Genomic DNA, 18,965 nt, shown 5'->3' with positions numbered 1-18,965 from the left:
TAATGGCCAGTAGTGTATAATTGTCTGCCTAATGTTTCATCTTCCAATGCTAGAGACATCATAATAGATTTTAATGACTTGGAAAGAAGTTACAGACTCATACAAGCTCAGCAAACTAAACTAAACACCGCCCCAACAGGTAATGAAGGCCCATCCGTGCTGACAAGCTGCCGGGTCATCCTCAGCCCACAGGCGTCACTGGATGCTGATATGGAGGGTCATGTGGTCAGTTTAAGAGACCGAAGCAGCTACTTCTCAGTCAAATAGGTCCTCAGTTTGCCTTACAGAGGCTGAGTGCACCCGTCTTGCCAACAGCGCTCGGCAGATCGGATGGTCACCAATCCAAGTACTATAATTGCCCGATAGCGCTTAACTTCAATGTTCCGACTGGAACTAATGTTGCCACTGCGGCACAGCCGTTGGCACGAGCTCAGGAAGCCGAAGAGTTTGTATGTATCCACGGAACGGTCGGTTCGTGACGTTATCAACGTCGTCAGACTCCCGCCCGAAGCTCACGAAAATGGCAGGCCTTGGCGCGTACGTCACAGCAAGTGACACTGCAGGTCTTACGAGTGCCAGCAGCCGCCTCCAGCGGGCAACGAGTAACTATTTCAGACGAGTTAAATAATTCTTGGCTGTGCGTTTAAATGCACACTACATATGCACATGATAAAGCGAAGAGCTTTAGTGGGTACCTTTTCAATTACATACTGACTTCCCGTGCGCTCTTTACGGAGCCGATTGTGGGCGAAGAGTGGTGGCCAAGTCGACTAGAGTGACGTTACGAATTCGTTGTGGGGCCCATATTTGTCGTGGGCCCCGACTACTGCTTAAGATCACGGACTCGCGCTGACATATGTTGTGGAACTTATTCTAGGGAGCAATTGGCGCTCTTTCTCTTATTTACCTGTAAGGCCAACAACTTGTTTAAATTCAGTCCTTCTTCTTCTGTGTTGAAACTATGTTTTGTTGTTTTTTATTTCTGTGTACATCCTAGCGTAGTAACTATTTGATTTTTCTAAAATCATAGTGGCAGAGTGTTTCCAGGTCCTAGGTCATAATTCTCTACTGATGTCCACAGCTCGTGGTCTCGCGATAGCGTTCTCGCTTCCCCAGCACGGGGTCCTGGGTTCGATTCCTGGCCGGGTCAGGGATTTTCACCTGCCTCGAGATGACTGGGTGTTTGTGTTGTCCTCATTATTTCATCATCATTCATATAAGTGGCGAGATTGGGCTGAGCCGAGGTTGGGAATTTGTACGGGCGCTGATAACCGAGCAGTTGAGCACCCCACAAACCAAACATCGTCATCATAATCTACTGCTGATCTACACGTCTGACCTGTCGACAAGTACTCTCGTGTTCCTCAAAGGGAGGCGGAGATGTTAATGCCTCTATTTGCAGTTTTTATGTACACTGGACCGCAAGTGCATGGAATTTTATACATTCTTGCGGTGGCAAGCGGCGGGCATAGGTCCTTTGTAGTGTTCAAATATACATACAATTTTCTTGTTGGTTTAAACACTGTATCAATTTCGTGTTTACTGAGTGGTTTGTTTGCTCATCCAACCCGTGACAGTTTTCACAAAAAGATGGTTCCTACTTATATCCCTGTCAGAGAAGTAAGTTCCTTCTGAAGACAGTTGCTAGGAGATTGAGCTGTGTAGTTCACAGTTTCTTTTAGCCCCGTCCACCACTGTTTTGATTGGTCCTTTTTTCTGCTCGGGATGATCATTGAAACTTCTGCGAAGGTGTCTATCCGTGTGAGTGGTCTTTCTATGGAGTTTATTCTATTAAGTTCCATCATGCTTTCTAAGTAGCTTTGCGAAATGCCGCGTATGAGCTTCCAGGTCTCCATCAATTGGAACCCTGAGAGGTAAATCCAAATGCTTAATAAAATTACGCAATTGAGTTGAATCGAACGCAGTTTTAACAAGTTAGCCCTAATTATCAATTTCAAGTATCAAAATTTCCATAAGTATTATATTGATTAATTGACGAAAGGGATCTACTTGTTACGAAATTAAATGCATTTACCAAGAAACGAATTTAATACATGTATTTGTATGTGCACAGATTAATAACAAACAGTACAATAGCACTTCCTAACAGATTCATTAAACAAGATGGAATCACATGAATACAGCGATTTCATGATCGTGGAAAGGAAAGAGCACTATGCCTGAGAAATTAGTTATGGTGTGCCTGCATGAATTTACTTGAATCTAGCAGCGTCTTAGCTCTATTCTGACCTAATCCGCTGAAGCTCCTATGTGATCTTACCTTAATTGTGAGCAGACGAGATGACTGTATACCTGTAGGTGTAGGTAATCAGAATTGAGACTGCTGCCCATCTAGTTGCAGATCTTGCCTTCTCCTCTTTCCATCTCAAAGTCCGCGACCCTCCAAGTTAACCTGCAAGTGAAGTCTGAGCTGGAGTCTGACGAAGTGTACTGCTTCTAAAGACGAAGCGAAGTCAAGTTCCCTCCGAGCTGCCAGCGTCTGCCCTGAGTGAGATTTTGTGCTTAGAAGCTTTTTCCGCAAATGAGATCTTTCTTAGCGGCTTTTTCTCCCACCATGAACTGTAAAAGACATAGCCTGAAATCCTGGGTCCGTCGGCCTGCTCTGGACAGAGAATTCCAGGCCGTGGGTCCCCGTCATGAATGCACATCACTTAGTCAAGCAATGAACTGTCGTTTCGCATGGAAAATATTGAGTAGGTACTCTGTTTTTATGTCCTTAGGGCGTTTCTCTTTGCTTGTGGGTGGTGAAATTTGTCCTGATCCACCTTCATCCGGCTCGCAAGTCGCGTGTGGTAAAAACCGAAATACAGGACATATTTCGAAACGATTTTACTTGCACTTAGGCCAAGGGAAACGACAGGTATCCGTAGAAATGCGACCCTCTCAATTGCGTCTTCTACGAATTTGTTGGGCAGCTAACGCTTCTGAAATTAGTCGGCGTTTTCGGTGGGAGTCATGCCCAGGGAGAAGTGCGTCGCTCCTCTGCTGGAAAGATTTGCTGCGGTACAAACTTACCGGAATGTGAGGCTACCAGTGTTCTTTCCTAGCTTGGGAAAGCCGTAAATGCGTTCTGCCAAGCCTTCTGTGGTGCACAGAATCCTTTCGGGCCTATGGGGTCTGCCGCGTCGCAAGCTGCGTACCCTATTTCATCACTTACCGGAACTGTGTTTCACAGGCAGAATCAAATCTCTGCGGAAGCCCATATGGTTAATTAGAGCAGAAGATGATCTGACCTTACAGTCAGTGCTGTTACTCTGTCATTAAATCGGAGGAAGATTCGATCGATCGGAACGTGCGTTGTCGAATTATTGATTACATCTGCATATCAGAAAAAGAAAAAATGAGGACAGACAGGCCAGGGAAGACTGACACTTCTCACCTGTACATCCAAAAATTGTATTAAATGTTCTTCCTTTTTTTCCGTACTGAAGTGTTATATTGTTGTTGCGGCCTTCAGTCTGAAGACTGGTTTGATGCAGCTCTCCAAGCTACTCTACCCTGTGCATGCCTCTTCATCTCCGAATAACTACTTCAACGTAAATTCTTCTGATTCTGTTCACTGTACTCACGTCTTCGTCTCCCTCTTCAATTTTTACCCTCACACTTCCCTCCAGTACTAAATCGTTGATCTCTTGATGTCTCAGAACGCGTCCTATCAACATTACTTCTTCTAAAGTTTCACCACAAATTTCTGCTCTTCCTAAATTCCAGTCAGTACCTCCTCATTAGTTAACTGATCCACCCAGTTAATCTTCAGCATTCACATTTCAGAAACTTCTATTCCATTCTTGTCTAAACCTTTTCGTTGTTCATTTTTCACGTACATACATGGCCGAACTCCACACAATTATTTCAGAAAAGACTTCCTGGCACTTACCCCACATTCTATGCTGACAAATTTGTCTTCTTCAGAAGTTATTCTCTTTGCCAGTCTACATTTTATATCCCCTCTATTTCACCGAACATCACCTATATTGCTGCTCGTATAGCGAAACTCGTCTACTGCTTTGTTTGCCTCGTTTCGTAATCTAATACTCTCAGCATCATCTGATTTAGTTCGACTGCATTGCATTATCATTGTTTTACTTTTTTGATATTCATTTTATGTCCACCTTTCAAGGCACTGTCCATTCCGTTCAGCTGTCCTTCCAAGTCTTTTCCTGTCTCTGAGAGAATTACAATGTCATTGGCGAACTTCAAAGTTTTTATTTCTCTTTCCTGAACTTTAACTCGTTCTCCAAATTTATCCTTGAGTTCATATACTCCTTGCTCTATGTACACATTGAATAACAGTGGGGACAGGCTATAACCCTGCCTCACTCCCTTGTCAACCATTGCTTCACTTTCATGCCTCTCGACTTTGGTTTCTGTACAAGTTGAAAAAAGCCTTTCACTTCCTGTATTTTACCCCTTCTACCTTAAGAATTTCAAAGAGAGTACTCCAAAAAGGTTTCTCTAAGTCTACAAATGCTATAAACGTAGGTATGCCTTTCCTTAACGTATCTCCTAAGCTAAGTCATAGGATCAGTATTTCCTCGGATGTTCCTACATTTCTCTGGAATCAAAACTGATCTGGCCCGATGTCGACTGATACCCAGTTTTTAGATTCTTCTGTCAAGAAACTGTATCAGTACTTTGTAACAATTATTTATTAAACTGATAGTTAGGTATTATTCCCAATTAATGTTAAATTAATTTTATTCAGAATAGTTAGAAATTCCGAGAGCATTTTTTCTCCATGAAGTCATATAACCAAAGTATCATCCACATACCGAAACCAACATGAGGGTTACTTCTCTGCCGTCTTGCTTTTTCATATATCAGCAGTACCCCAAATACCGGCCGTGGAACCCTGCATTCTTGCATACAGTGATTTACGTCAGCGAATCGCCTCCTGACATTCGTGCAAGACGCAAGATACGATTAGTACGCGTTGCTAAGGCTGCTCTCGTAATTCGAGGCGGCCGTCCTGAGCCCTATAAGCTCGAGCAGCTCCTCCTACGCTCACCATTTAGGGCGTCTCTAATTAGCCTCGCTGGCCTGGCGGCCGCTTTCAGCGGCGCGGCCCCGTCTGTCTACGCGTTCAGAGCTGAGATGCCGCCAAGGCAGCAGAAAGGTGGCACCATTACGAGCTGTGACGGCCCGATCGGAGGGCCAGGCGGCGTTATTGGCTCGCGTCACGTTGCAGGCTGTCTGCCGCCGGAACAGGTAACTGAATAATCGATAGCACGTCACGGGCACCTACAACAGCCGAGGTGAGGAGCCGTCGTCGCCCCCGCCTCGCCGACGCCTAGCCACCGGCAGCGGCGCCACACCACAAACCCACCAACTCCAGCCACCTGTTTCTGCTGACTCAGACCTCGTAAACGTCCGCTTACCAGTGGGTTTCCGCATGTGGAAAAAAGGTTCGACTCGTGACCTCCAGCTTGCATGATTCGTCAAACCTTACACACTCAGCAAAATACTGTACATCAGTGACGGCCAGGAATCCGGCTCGCGGGCAGAGCCTTGGCGCGAGTGCTGTACCTCTCAGCCTCGCTGCACGCTTTCGTCACTGGTACACGCGGCCATCGGGAAAGAGATACGGTGGCATTTACACCACGGCACGTCACATTGCAGGTCTAAGGGGTGCCAGCAGCCGTCTCCAGTGGAGAGTAAGTAACTACGAGGGCAGTTTGCAAAGTAAGTTCCGTTTCGATTTTTCTCCTCTGCACTGCTACCGTCAAAGTTCCACTCATCCACAGTAGTATCTGTAGAAATTCTTCCAATCCATATGTGACCTATAGCAAATCAGTGCTTAACAGTATCGGTTAAAAACAGTCTTTGTTGCAATTTTATTTTTTTATTTTTCAACGACGCGTTTCGCCTGATTTAGGCATCTTCAGCTTATCTTAATTTGGTATTTCTTAGAAGAATCCTTTAGTCAGTGTAGCCAAAGGGCATCGTCGAATATATGAGGCCAACATCGCCTTCGTTTATTGAGTTTAACGAAGCCGATGTTGGCCTGATCAATTAGACGAGGCCCTTTGGCTACACTGACTAAAGGATTTTTCTAAGAAATACAAAATTAAGATAACCTTAAGATGCCTAAATAAGGCGAAACGCGTCGTTGAAAACTAAAAAACTAAAATTGCAACCAAGACTGTTCTTAACCAATACCATCGTAGTATCTGTGGTTCAGGCAGAACGAAATGATGCCATTTCGAGCTCGATTGTGTTGTGAGTCTTTCTTAGTGATTTTTTATAACGATATCGTTATCGAAAATCCCGTGGCGTGTGAACTGAGATCCGCGATTCGTTTCCTGAATGCTAAGAACGTTAAACCAAGTGACATTCATCGACAAATCTGCGAGGTCTACAGAGAAAATGCAATGCGTGCTTCAATGGTGAGAAGATAGGTCTGACAGTTTAAGGAAAGGCTTGATCAACTGCATGGCGAAGAACGAAGTGGGCGTCCGTCTGTGGTTTCTGACGTACTGGTTATTTCAGTCGAAGAAATGATTAATAAAAACGGTAGGCTTACGATTATTGCTATTCATCATCAATTTCCATAGATTTCACGAACAGTAATTTATAAGGTTGTTTGTGAAAAACTGGGGTTTTATAAAGTTTGCACATGGTGGAAGCCTAAACTTCTTGGGGCAGCAGGTGACAACATTATATGATGAAGGAATACATAAACTTATACCATGCCATGTCAGATGCCTCGAAAATTATGGGGGCTGTATTGAAAAGTAGTGTAAGTGTTGCAGATTTTTGTGAAATAAATCGCTTTCGTTATTGGTACTCGGTTCCTTTTTTATAACTGAATGGTTCTTACTTTCCGAACTACTCTCGTGTTTGAGACGAGTTTAATAATTCTTGACTGTTCATTTAAATGCACATAAGCTATCGATAACACACTAGAAATTTAAGGCCTTTAGTTGGCTCGCTACATAGTGATATCCCTTTGGCGCTGTACGGAGCTGAGCGTTCGCTAAGTGTGGTGGCCAAGACGACTAGTGTGACGTCACCAGTTCGTTGCAGGGCGCCTATAGCTACGCCACATTAAATGACCACGAGGAGAGGGAACAGGGGGAAACTGTGAACGCGCTGCATTCAAGCAGCAGTTTCTCAACTACACAGATGACAAAAAAAAAATAATAACTTTTTAGTTTTATTTAATTATTTTCGCTGCACTCAAAGGGTAATTTAATCCTTATCTGTAACAAACTATCGGCATACGGACAGATGTAGCCAATTTCACAGATTTTTCGCACTCAGGTTGCCACGTAATACTGATTCACTTAGTTTCATAATCGAAAAAAGGTCTTTCACACACATTTGATGTTCTAAATATTGTAGCATTATTTCTACCTCATTATGGAGACGTGAAAGCTCTACCTGAGAAAAGCTAAGTAGACATCTTGGAGTGTTTTAAGGATTTGACTTAAAAATGGGAACTACCTTGCAGATCAAAGAGTTATCTCTGCGCACACATTGGAGCCCTTTCCACTGCAACGGCAAATGATCGCGAAAACAGCTCGTAAACAGATGTAACATTGGCAGTGTCCTCAAAACTTTTACGAAACAATGAGTTCTCACAACTCAAGTTTCCTTTAACGCCTGTGAACTTAGGTAACTGGACTGTGTTCATCAGAAGATGTGCCTTCTAATGTGCGATGTTCTTTTTCAATGCACCCCCGTCAAGTCATAAATACTCGTAAGTTGTTTCTCACTTTGCAGTATCTTAACGTTGGCAGTGCGCAGTCAAGTCCACATGAAATGCGAGGTCTGAAATCCATTCTGCATGTTCTAATTTTCGTTCCTACACCACTTTTTTCTCCATGATTCAACAACAGTGGGTTTTAAATCCAAAAATCTTTCCCGGCATGCCCCTTGACTTCACCAATGTACTTTTCAGTAATGTATAGAGTCTCTACACTCTTCGGTCAGCGCCACCGAAAACCGATGGAACCAACAGTGGAATAATCGGTTAGACTTCAGAAACTTTACTACTGTACCAACTATTTCTTCACCAGTTCCACGCCTTCAAATTTTGCACAAGGTGCTTCTTGATGTTCAGAACAATAAACCCTATCTGTTGATCTTTGTAATATTTTGCTTGTTCATTGTGAACAAAACCTGTAAATTATTTCTGCATGCTATTGTAATGTCATTTCATAGTAAATTTGCAGTATCTGTCGGTTATGCGACTGGATAGTACACAATGAGATTTATCACCCCTCTATTCTGTTGTTTCTATTTATTTTTAAAGTGTTCTGACGATAGTTCACTAGACAGCATCCAATTGCGAAAACGGCACCATGGACCAGCAGTGGAGGATAAACAACGCTGACGCAGCGATTCTATCGAACTGAAGAGAGCTGTATCGACTGAAAAGTGCCTCACCGCAATACTAAATTAAATGTCCCACTGTACCGACCACTTCCGACAAGGATCGAGCAAAGCCGAGACAAGATGTATCTACGCCCGCACACTTGGCCAAATGGAGTTTGCAAAAAAAGTGAAACACCAAGAATATACGAAGAAATGACATGGAGTTTATGGGTTGACAGGGTGCATGTTGCCATTTCAGTGTTTATAAAACTCAGTCAACCGTACAAAGACAATGGCAGTGAACACTATGGCGTGGTGACAGCTCTGGCCTGTATGCATGCACTGATTCAGTTGGAAAGTGTGTCATAAAGCCGTTCTATCCTCTGTTGAGGCAAGCTGCCGCACACCTGTTGTGACTGGCTCTTGACATCCTAGATACAGGCACTGGGACGGAGCTGAGTCCAAGATGGTTCCACAAACGATCTACGAGTATCATAGTCATATCGGGGGATCTTGCTGCCCATGCGAGTACTTCATCACGGAGGCAGTTCATAGGGAAACGTGCCATGTGTGGTCGAGCATTGTCCTGTGGATAAATGGCAGCACGATACTATCACATGCGAGGTAACGTGTGAGGACACAGGTGTTCCTGACGTACGGCTGTGTTGTCTGAGATCGTTCAGTCACTACTAGCCGTGACCTGAAGATGCGACCGATAGCTCCTCACCCCATGGTGTTAGCAACAACGCCGCTGTGAAATCCAGAACATTTGGAGAACGGGACCTCTCCCGAGGTCGCCGTCATATTCGCCGACGATGGTCATCCATGGTAGTGGGTATCCACGATTCATCCACTTGTGATTATCACATCTGTGACCCCTGCGGACAATTAAACTCTCTGTCCTCTCTCCCATCTCCCTCCAAAAAGAAACAAGAATGATCTCATTCTATCAGTTTCTGATCATTTTACACTCCAGGAAATGGAAAAAGGAACACATTGACACCGGTGTGTCAGACCGACCATACTTGCTCCGGACACTGCGAGAGGGCTGTACAAGCAATGATCACACGCACGGCACAGCGGACACACCAGGAACCGCGGTGTTGGCCGTCGAATGGCGCTAGCTGCGCAGCATTTGTGCACCGCCGCCGTCAGTGTCAGCCAGTTTGCCGTGGCATACGGAGCTCCATCGCAGTCTTTAACACTGGTAGCATGCCGCGACATCGTGGACTTGAACCGTATGTGCAGTTGACGGACTTTGAGCGAGGGCATATAGTGGGCATGCGGGAGGCCGGGTGGACGTACCGCCGAATTGCTCAACACGTGGGGCGTGAGGTCTCCACAGTACATCGATGTTGTCGCCAGTGGTCGGCGGAAGGTGCACGTGCCCGTCGACCTGGGACCGGACCGCAGCGACGCACGGATGCACACCAAGAACGTAGGATCCTACGCAGTGCCGTAGGGGACCGCACCGCCACTTCCCAGCAAATTAGGGACACTGTTGCTCCTGGGGTATCGGCGAGGACCATTCGCAACCGTCTCCATGAAGCTGGGCTACGGTCCCGCGCACCGTTAGGCCGTCTTCCGCTCACGCCCCAACATCGTGCAGCCCGCCTCCAGTGGTGTCGCGACAGGCGTGAATGGAGGGACGAATGGAGACGTGTCGTCTTCAGCGATGAGAGTCGCTTCTGCCTTGGTGCCAATGATGGTCGTATGCGTGTTTGGCGCCGTGCAGGTGAGCGCAACAATCAGGACTGCATACGACCGAGGCACACAGGGCCAACACCCGGCATCATGGTGTGGGGAGCGATCTCCTACACTGGCCGTACACCACTGGTGATCGTCGAGGGGACACTGAATAGTGCACGGTACATCCAAATCGTCATCGAACCCATCGTTCTACCATTCCTAGACCGGCAAGGGAACTTGCTGTTCCAACAGGACAATGCACGTCCGCATGTATCCCGTGCCACCCAACGTGCTCTAGAAGGTGTAAGTCAACTACCCTGGCCAGCAAGATCTCCGGATCGGTCCCCCATTGAGCATGTTTGGGACTGGATGAAGCGTCGTCTCACGCGGTCTGCACGTCCAGTACGAACGCTGGTCCAACTGCGGCGCCAGGTGGAAATGGCATGGCAAGCCGTTCCACAGGACTACATCCAGCATCTCTACGAACGTCTCCATGGGAGAATAGCAGCCTGCATTGCTGCGATAGGTGGATATACACTGTACTAGTGCCGACATTGTGCATGCTCTGTTGCCTGTGTCTATGTGCCTGTGGTTCTGTCAGTGTGATCATGTGATGTATCTGACCCCAGGAATGTGTCAATAAAGTTTCCCCTTCCTGGGACAATGAATTCACGGTGTTCTTATTTCAATTTCCAGGAGTGTATATACAGACGTTATTGATATTGCATTTGAAACTACTAGGGTTGCCCAGAAAGTAACGCACCGCATTTTTTTTTCTCCTCCGAAAACAATGCTATGAATGCGAAAACGTTACGCATGTATTATTGAAGTTTCCTGAGTGCGCGCACCAAGCTTTCGTCACTTCCGACATGTAGCGTAGCTCAAGAGCAGTCTCAAAGTGGCGTCTGTAGCTGATATACGTTACAAGCAACGTGCCGTCATTGAATTTCTCACTGCAGAGAAAGAAACTGTGGGGAATATTCACAAACGCTTGTGCAAAGTCTATGGAGCATCTGCTGTCGACAGAAGTACAGTCAGGCGCTGGGCACGGAGGGTGAGGCCATCAGAAGGCGGTTTGGTGGAGCCCAACGATTTGCAGCTTTCTGGGAGACCATCCACGGCTGTCACACGTGCCATGTTGCAGCGAGCTGATGTCATTCACGAGGACAGACGCATTACGACTCTGCAGTTAACGTTGCATCTGCCAATCAGCAATGTAAGTGTGGATGCAATTACCCGCACTCTTGGATATTTAAAAGTGTGTGAAAGGTGGGACCCGCGGTGTTTAACGGTGGATCACAAATCGCACAGAAAAAACATTTGTCTTGCTTTGTTGCAACTGTCCAAAGCTGAGGGGGGAGACCTTCTTGTCCCGGATTGTGACAGGTGATGAAACGTCGGTTCACTATTTTGAACCCGAAACAAAACGACAGTCGATGGAACGGCGCCATTCCCGCTCCCCACAGAAGAAAAAATTCAAAGCAATTGCTTCCGCCGGTAAGGCCATGATCACCGTGTTCTGGGACTGTGGCAGATGTCATTCTCACTGATGTATTGCCAAGAGGTGGTACCATTAAGTCACAACCATGTGGCAACACTTCAACAAAACTCAAGACGCGCTTCCGGTGACTTCGGCTCTACAGCAGTCCAGGAGATTACAGACGTGATTGATAATGGTTGCATTAGAAACTACAAGGCTGCAACATAATAACGCTCGGCCCCACCAATGTCTGAGAACTGCTGAACTCATCGCAAAACAGGGTTGGACACTGTTACTCCATCCAACCTACAGCCCTGACCTAGCCCCCTCGCACTTCCACTTGTTGGGCCATTCGAGGAAGAAAGAAATGTTCTAATGTGTGTGAAAGCTTATGGGACTTAACTGCTAAGGTCATCAGTCCCTAATCTTGCACACTACTTAACCTAAAATTTCCTAGGGACAAACAGACACACACACATGCCCGAGGGAGGACTCGAACCTCCGCCGGGACCAGCCGCACAGTCCATGAGTGCAGCGCCTTACACCGCTCGGCTAATCCCGCACGGCTTCGTGGAAGACATTTCGTGGACGATGAGGCTGTGAGTCACACAGTAATTCACTGGCTCCACCACCAGGACAAGGATCCTACTGACAAAGCATACACGCCCTTGTTTCTCACTGGACGAAGGCCGTAGAACAGGATGGAGAATACTTGGAAAATTAAGGTGTATAGGTAAAACACCATTCGTGTGTGTTTGTTGAAGAAAAACACCATCCTGTCAGGTGTGTTTGTTGAAGAAAAGCAAATGCGGTGAATTACTTTGCCGGCCGCTGTGGCCGAGCGGCTCTAGGCACTTAAGTCCAGCACCGCGCTGCTGCTAAGGTCTCAGGTTCGAATCCTGCCTCGGACACGGATGTGTGTGATTTCCTTAGGTGAGTTAGGTTTAGGTAGTTCTATGTCTAGGGGACTGATGACCTCAGTCCCATAGCGCTTAGAGCCATTTGAACAATTTGTATTACTTTCTTGGCAACCCTCGTTGTTATAATCACTCACACTAGGCTATCTAGCTTGTAAAAAGTCTTCCACGATGCGCATCCGAGCCTTTTTGCTGTTTTGCTACACTGAAAACTGAGAAACAAATTTTCTTCCCCACACCACGCACTATTCTGCAATCTTTCGTACTATTTACAGCCGTAACGTAAATCGAAAGCCTGTAATTTGCTGATGTATGCAGTTTTCATCGACACCCTCGTCAGCTTAGACTCCTCTTAAATACAAATATAAATTTATTCGTTGCTAGTTAGGTTTTGAAGTCATTTCTTCTTGACAGTTTGAAACATCCTCTTAGAAAAATTCATGAATTACTGTGCTGGTAAACCTCTACGCTATTTGATACAGAGACAGCTGACTAAAACTGAACGTACTCAGACATTTCTCTCTTTACTTATTCTGATCATCACTAAACTGAGACACAATATTTTTAGCGCAACACAATCTGACTTTCAATAATCTCTACAAAAGAATGGCCCTGACTAACAATAACCTATACCTTTCATGAATCACTCACCTCACAAAAATCTCCGTTACTCGAACTATTGCAATACAGCGAGCGCCAATACTGCCAGCTAAATAAAAGATTCTAACTACTGAAGGCACTAACCACTGATAGGCATAGTTAGCAAATGAAAGATTTTGATAGAGAACAAACAATGTATTTACCCTAATAATATTCAAAAGTCGCCATATATATATATATATATATATATATATATATATATATATATATATATATATCATGATATCCAGTATTACAACTTTACTCATTCTGATGGACACACGTCCAGATCGTCCGCTCTCAAAATTATGGCATCTCTCTCCCCACATCCACCACTACTGGCGGCTCACCTCCAACTGCGCAACTCTACTCGCTGTTCACATCCAACTGCCCAACACTACAATGGTAAATATTCCAACAATGCAAACCAGCCACAGACTGCATTCAGCACAGTCAGTGATTTTCATACAGAGCGCTACGTGACGTTACCAACATAAAAACCTAAACAGCCTACTTACAAGTTAATTTCATAGTATTAAGACAGCAAACACATTGGCTTGCATGTGTACGTCTACAAGATGAAACTCATTATACAGTGATGCGTTAATAAAGCAGACTTCTTGATCGAAACTTGTCAATCCGTCACTTTCGGAAACGTCAAAATGAAAACACCCGCTGCCCTAGTGAAAGTACTGCCCGGTCTTTAGGATTTCGGTGTTAGACAGCGTTAGCAGCGAAGCATACCTGAAAATTGACCCAAACTCAGGGTAAAACTAGCTACAAAAATTCAAACTGAGTATTTTGTAACATATTTCAAGATGGCGGGTGGTATTCAAGGTCAGTGCTAGCTGCTTAAGTTTCGTGCGGTATTGGAGCGTATCATATACGTACTCATTCTCCCATTTCATCTCCCATTTCATCTTCATCTACACCCTCTTCTATTTCCATAATATTGTCCTCAAGTACATCGCCCTTGTATAGACCCTCTATATACTCCTTCCACCTTTCTGCTTTCCCTTCTTTGCTTAGAACTGGGTTTCCATCTGAGCTCTTGATATTCATACAAGTCGTTCTCTTATCTCCAAAGGTCTCTTTAATTTTCCTGTAGGCGGTATCTATCTTACCCCTACTGAGATAAGCCTCTACATCCTTACATTTGTCCTCTAGCCATCACTGCTTAGCCATTTTGCACTTCCTGTCGATCTCATTTTTGAGACGTTTGTATTCCTTTTTGCCTGTTTCACTTACTGCATTTTTATATTTTCTCCTTTCATCAATTAAATTCAATATTTCTTCTGTTACCCAAGGATTTCTACCAGCCCTCGTCTTTTTACCTACTTGATCCTCTGCTGCCTTCACTACTTCATCCCTCAAAGCTACCCATTCTTCTTCTACTGTATTTATTTCCCCCATTCCTGTCAATTGCTCCCTTATGCTCTCCCTGAATCTCTGTACAACCTCTGGTTCTTTTAGTTTATCCAGGTCCCATCTCCTTAAATTCCCACCGTTTTGCAGTTTCTTCAGTTTTAATCTACAGGTCATAACCAACAGATTGTGGTCAGAGTCCACATCTGCCCCTGGAAATGTCTTACAATTTAAAACCTGGTTCCTAAATACATTATATAATCTATCTGATACCTTTTAGTATCTCCAGGGTTCTTCCATGTATACAACCTTCTTTCATGATTCTTAAACCAAGTGTTAGTTATGATTATGTTGTGCTCTGTGCAAAATTCGACCAGGCGGCTTCCTCTTTCATTTCTGTCCCACAATCCATATTCACCTACTATGTTTCCTTCTCTCCCTTTTCCTACACTCGAATTCCAGTGACCCATGACTATTAAATTTTCGTCTCCCTTCACAATCTGAATAATTTCTTTTATTTCATCATACATTTCTTCAATTTCTTCGTCATCTGCAGAGCTAGTTGGCATATAAACTTGTACTACTGTAGTAGGCGTGGGCTTCGTATCTATCTTGGCCACAATAATGCGTTCACTATGCTGTTTGTAGTAGCTTACCCGCATTCCTATTTTCCTATTCATTATTAAACCTACTCCTGCATTACCCCTATTTGATTTTGTGTTTATAACCCTGTAGTCACCTGACCAGAAGTCTTGTTCCTCCTGCCACCGAACTTCACTAATTCCCACGATATCTAACTTCAACCTATCCATTTCCCTTTTTAAATTTTCTAACCTACCTGCCCGATTAAGGGATCTGACATTCCACGCTCCGATCCGTAGAATGCCAGTTTTCTTTCTCCTGAAAACGACATCCTCTTGAGTAGTCCCCGCCCGGAGATCCGAATGGGGGACTATTTTACCTCCGGAATATTTTACCCAAGAGGACGCCATCATCATGTAATCATACAGTAAAGCTGCATGCCCTCGGGAAAAATTACGGCTGTAGTTTCCCCTTGCTTTCAGCCGTTCGCAGTACCAGCACAGCAAGGCTGTTTTGGTTATTGTTACAAGGCCAGATCAGTCAATCATCCAGACTGTTGCCCTTGCAACTACTGAAAAGGCTGCTGCCCCTCTTCAGGAACCACACGTTTGTCTGGCCTCTCAACAGATACCCCTCCGTTGTGGTTGCACCTACGGTACGGCTATCTGTATCGCTGAGGCACGCAAGCCTCCCCACCAACGGCAAGGTCCATGGTTCATGGGGTAAAATACAGGGAGCGAAAGGCTATTTACAATTTGTACAGAAACCAGATGGCAGTTATAAGAGTCGAGGGACATAAAAGGGAAGCAGTGGTTGGGAAGGGAGTAAGATAGGGTTGTAGCCTCTCCCCGATGTTGTTCAATCTGTATATTGAGCAAGCAGTAAAGGAAACAAAAGAAAAATTCGGAGTAGGTATTAAAATTCATGGAGAAGAAATAAAAACTTTGAGGTTCGCCGATGACATTGTAATTCTGTCAGAGACAGCAAAGGACTTGGAAGAGCAGTTGAATGGAATGGACAGTGTCTTGAAAGGAGGATATAAGATGAACATCAACAAAAGCAAAACAAGGATAATGGAATGTAGTCTAATTAATTCGGGTGATGCTGAGGGAATTAGATTAGGAAATGAGGCACTTAAAGTAGTAAAGGAGTTTTGCTATTTGGGGAGCAAAATAACTGATGATGGTCGAAGTAGAGAGGATATAAAATGTAGGCTGGCAATGGCAAGGAAAGCGTTTCTGAAGAAGAGAAATTTGTTGACATCCAGTATAGATTTAAGTGTCAGGAAGTCATTTCTGAAAGTATTCGTATGGAGTGTAGCCATGTATGGAAGTGAAACATGGACGATAAATAGTTTGGACAAGAAGAGAATAGAAGCTTTCGAAATGTGGTGCTACAGAAGAATGCTGAAGATTAGATGGGTAGATCACATAACTAATGAGGAAGTATTGAATAGGATTGGGGAGAAGAGAAGTTTGTGGCACAACTTGACCAGAAGAAGGGATCGGTTGGTAGGACATGTTCTGAGGCGTCAAGGGATCACCAATTTAGTATTGGAGGGCAGCGTGGAGGGTAAAAATCGTAGAGGGAGACCAAGAGATGAATACACTAAGCAGATTCAGAAGGATGTAGGTTGCAGTAGGTACTGGGAGATGAAAAAGCTTGCACAGGATAGAGTAGCATGGAGAGCTGCATCAAACCAGTCTCAGGACTGAAGACCACAACAACAACAACATATACGTGGCAATGGAGTCACTCAGTAAGTCGAAAAAACGGGCCTGTCCTTTCTTCGTATCCACACCGACCTGACTGCACGACCTGTATGGAATATAAATAGGCGACGCGGAAAGTTGGAGATCTCCACTCCTGCCTAGAGGGTGGCTAGCGCCGTGGCCCGGCACCTGGCGCGTTTAGTTTTCCCTCGGTATCTGCCGCACTCACCCACCCCTGCGGCCGTGTCCGCGCCGTGCGCCTTATTACAAGAAAACAGCGGCTGTTGTGAGCTGGCCGCCACCGCCGCCGCCGCTGCGCCGCGAAACCTGGTTCCAACTAAGCGGCTTTTCTCGAGTCGGTGCCAGCCTTCGCGCCGCGGAATAATTTTTCCACACTCGGTCCCGTTTCTGCCCGCTTACCCGGCGCTCGCTTCAGCCTCTTAATTAAGCGTCCTCAAAACGCCCTGCGGTCCGGACGTCTCGCTCCCTACCAGATTAGCGACAATTACAGACCCAAATTTCCCCTTGTGGTCGCCGACTATTGTCAGTTTCATAACGGTTCCTGCTTGCGTATTGTACGCGTGCGAGGAACTTGTTTTCCATGGAAATCGGTCCAGAGACCCTTTTCGGCAAACATATCTTCAAATGGTAAAAGACGCTCGTTATCCTTTCCACAATGTATACCGGGTGATCAAAAAGTCAGTATAAATTTGAAAACTGAATAAATCACGGAATAATGTAGATAGAGAGGTACAAACTGACACACATGCTTGGAATGACATGGGGTTCATTAGAACAAAAAAAAAAAAAAAAAAAAAAAAAAATGAAAAATAAAAAAATACAAATTTTCAAAAAATGTCCGACAGATGACGCTTCATCTGATCAGAATAGCAATAATTAGCATAACAAAGTAAGACAAAGCAAAGAAGATGTTCTTTACAGGGAATGCTCAATATGTCAACCATAATTCCTCAACAATTGCTGTAGTCGAGGAATAATGTTGTGAACAGCACTGTAAAGCATGTCCGCAGTTATGGTGAGGCATTGGCGTCGGATGTTGTCTTTCAGCATCCCTAGAGATGTCGGTCGATCACGATGCACTTGTCACTCCAGGTAACCCCAAAACCAATAATCGCACTGACTGAGGTCTGGGGACCTGGGAGGCCGAGCATGACGAAAGTGGCGGCTGAGCACACGATCATCAACAAACGACGCGCGCAAGAGATCTTTTACGCGTCTAGCGATATGGGGTGGAGCGCCATCCTGCATAAACATCGTACGTTCCAGCAGGTATTTATCAGCCAGGCTGGGGATGATGCGATTCTGTAACATATCGGCGTACCTCTCACCCGTCACGGTAGCCGTTACAAAACCAGAATCACGCATTTCCTCGAAGAAAAAAGGCCCGATAACGGTAGATATGGTAAATCCAACCCATACCGTGACTTTCTCGTCGTGCAATGGAGTTTCCACGACAGTTCTAGGATTTTCTGTAGCCCAAATTCTGCAGTTGCGGGCGTTGACAGACCTCGGAGCGTGAAATGAGCTTCGTCGGTCCACAACACGTTACTCAATCAATCGTCATCTTCCGTCATGTTTTGTAACGCCCACACCGCAAATGCCCTCTGCTTCACTAAATCGCCAGGTAACAGTTCATGATGCCGATGGATTTTGTACGGATAGCATCGGAGGGTACGCCTACGTGCCAACTAAACAGTAGTGTATGGAATGCCGGTGCGACTTGCGACTGCACGAGCACTGACTTCAGTCTCCATTTCTTTCTGCACTGTCTCATCAGCATTACGCCTTGTGCTCGGTCGGCCACTAAGGGGTCTATCGTCTAAACAACCCGTGGCTGCGAGCTTCCAAATCATTCTCGTCACAGCTGCATTTGTCAACGGACCTTTACCCGTTCGAATCCCCTTCCTGTGGCGATAGGATCGTAACGCTGAACTAGTACATTCCCCATTACGATAATACAGCTTCACTAAAAGCGCCTTTTTAGGTAACGTCAACATGCTGCGACTGCTGGCGCATCTGATTCTCTCTCTCATTACAGCTCCTTTTATACACGAATGTCATGCGCAGTCACTGACGTTTTGCTGTCCAACGCCATCTGTCGGTCATTTTATGAACTTTTTTTTGTTCTAATAAAACCCCATATCATTCCAAGCATGTGTGTCAATTTTTACCTCTGTATCTACATTATTCCGTGGTTTATTAAGTTTTCAAATTTATACC

The 18,965-nt window shown here is 45.1% G+C and overlaps 1 protein-coding gene across 1 annotated transcript in view; it reads left to right on the top strand.

The window, feature by feature from the left end:
* Nucleotides 1-4,803: 4,803 nt before the first annotated feature.
* The window catches only part of LOC124795582 (leucine-rich repeats and immunoglobulin-like domains protein 1), a 538,114-nt gene continuing 523,952 nt past the window's right edge, over nucleotides 4,804-18,965 (top strand). Inside the window, exons 1-2 of the mRNA XM_047259654.1 lie at nucleotides 4,804-5,229; nucleotides 5,555-5,675. Coding sequence (XP_047115610.1) covers nucleotides 4,804-5,229; nucleotides 5,555-5,675 — 547 coding nt within the window. The remainder of the gene's footprint in view (nucleotides 5,230-5,554; nucleotides 5,676-18,965) is intronic.

This window comes from Schistocerca piceifrons, chromosome 4 (genome assembly GCF_021461385.2).
Source record: "Schistocerca piceifrons isolate TAMUIC-IGC-003096 chromosome 4, iqSchPice1.1, whole genome shotgun sequence".
NCBI classification, from domain to species: domain Eukaryota; kingdom Metazoa; phylum Arthropoda; class Insecta; order Orthoptera; family Acrididae; genus Schistocerca; species Schistocerca piceifrons.
Note: the sequence above shows the minus strand (reverse complement) of the source record. Positions and strands in the feature narration are given on the sequence as shown.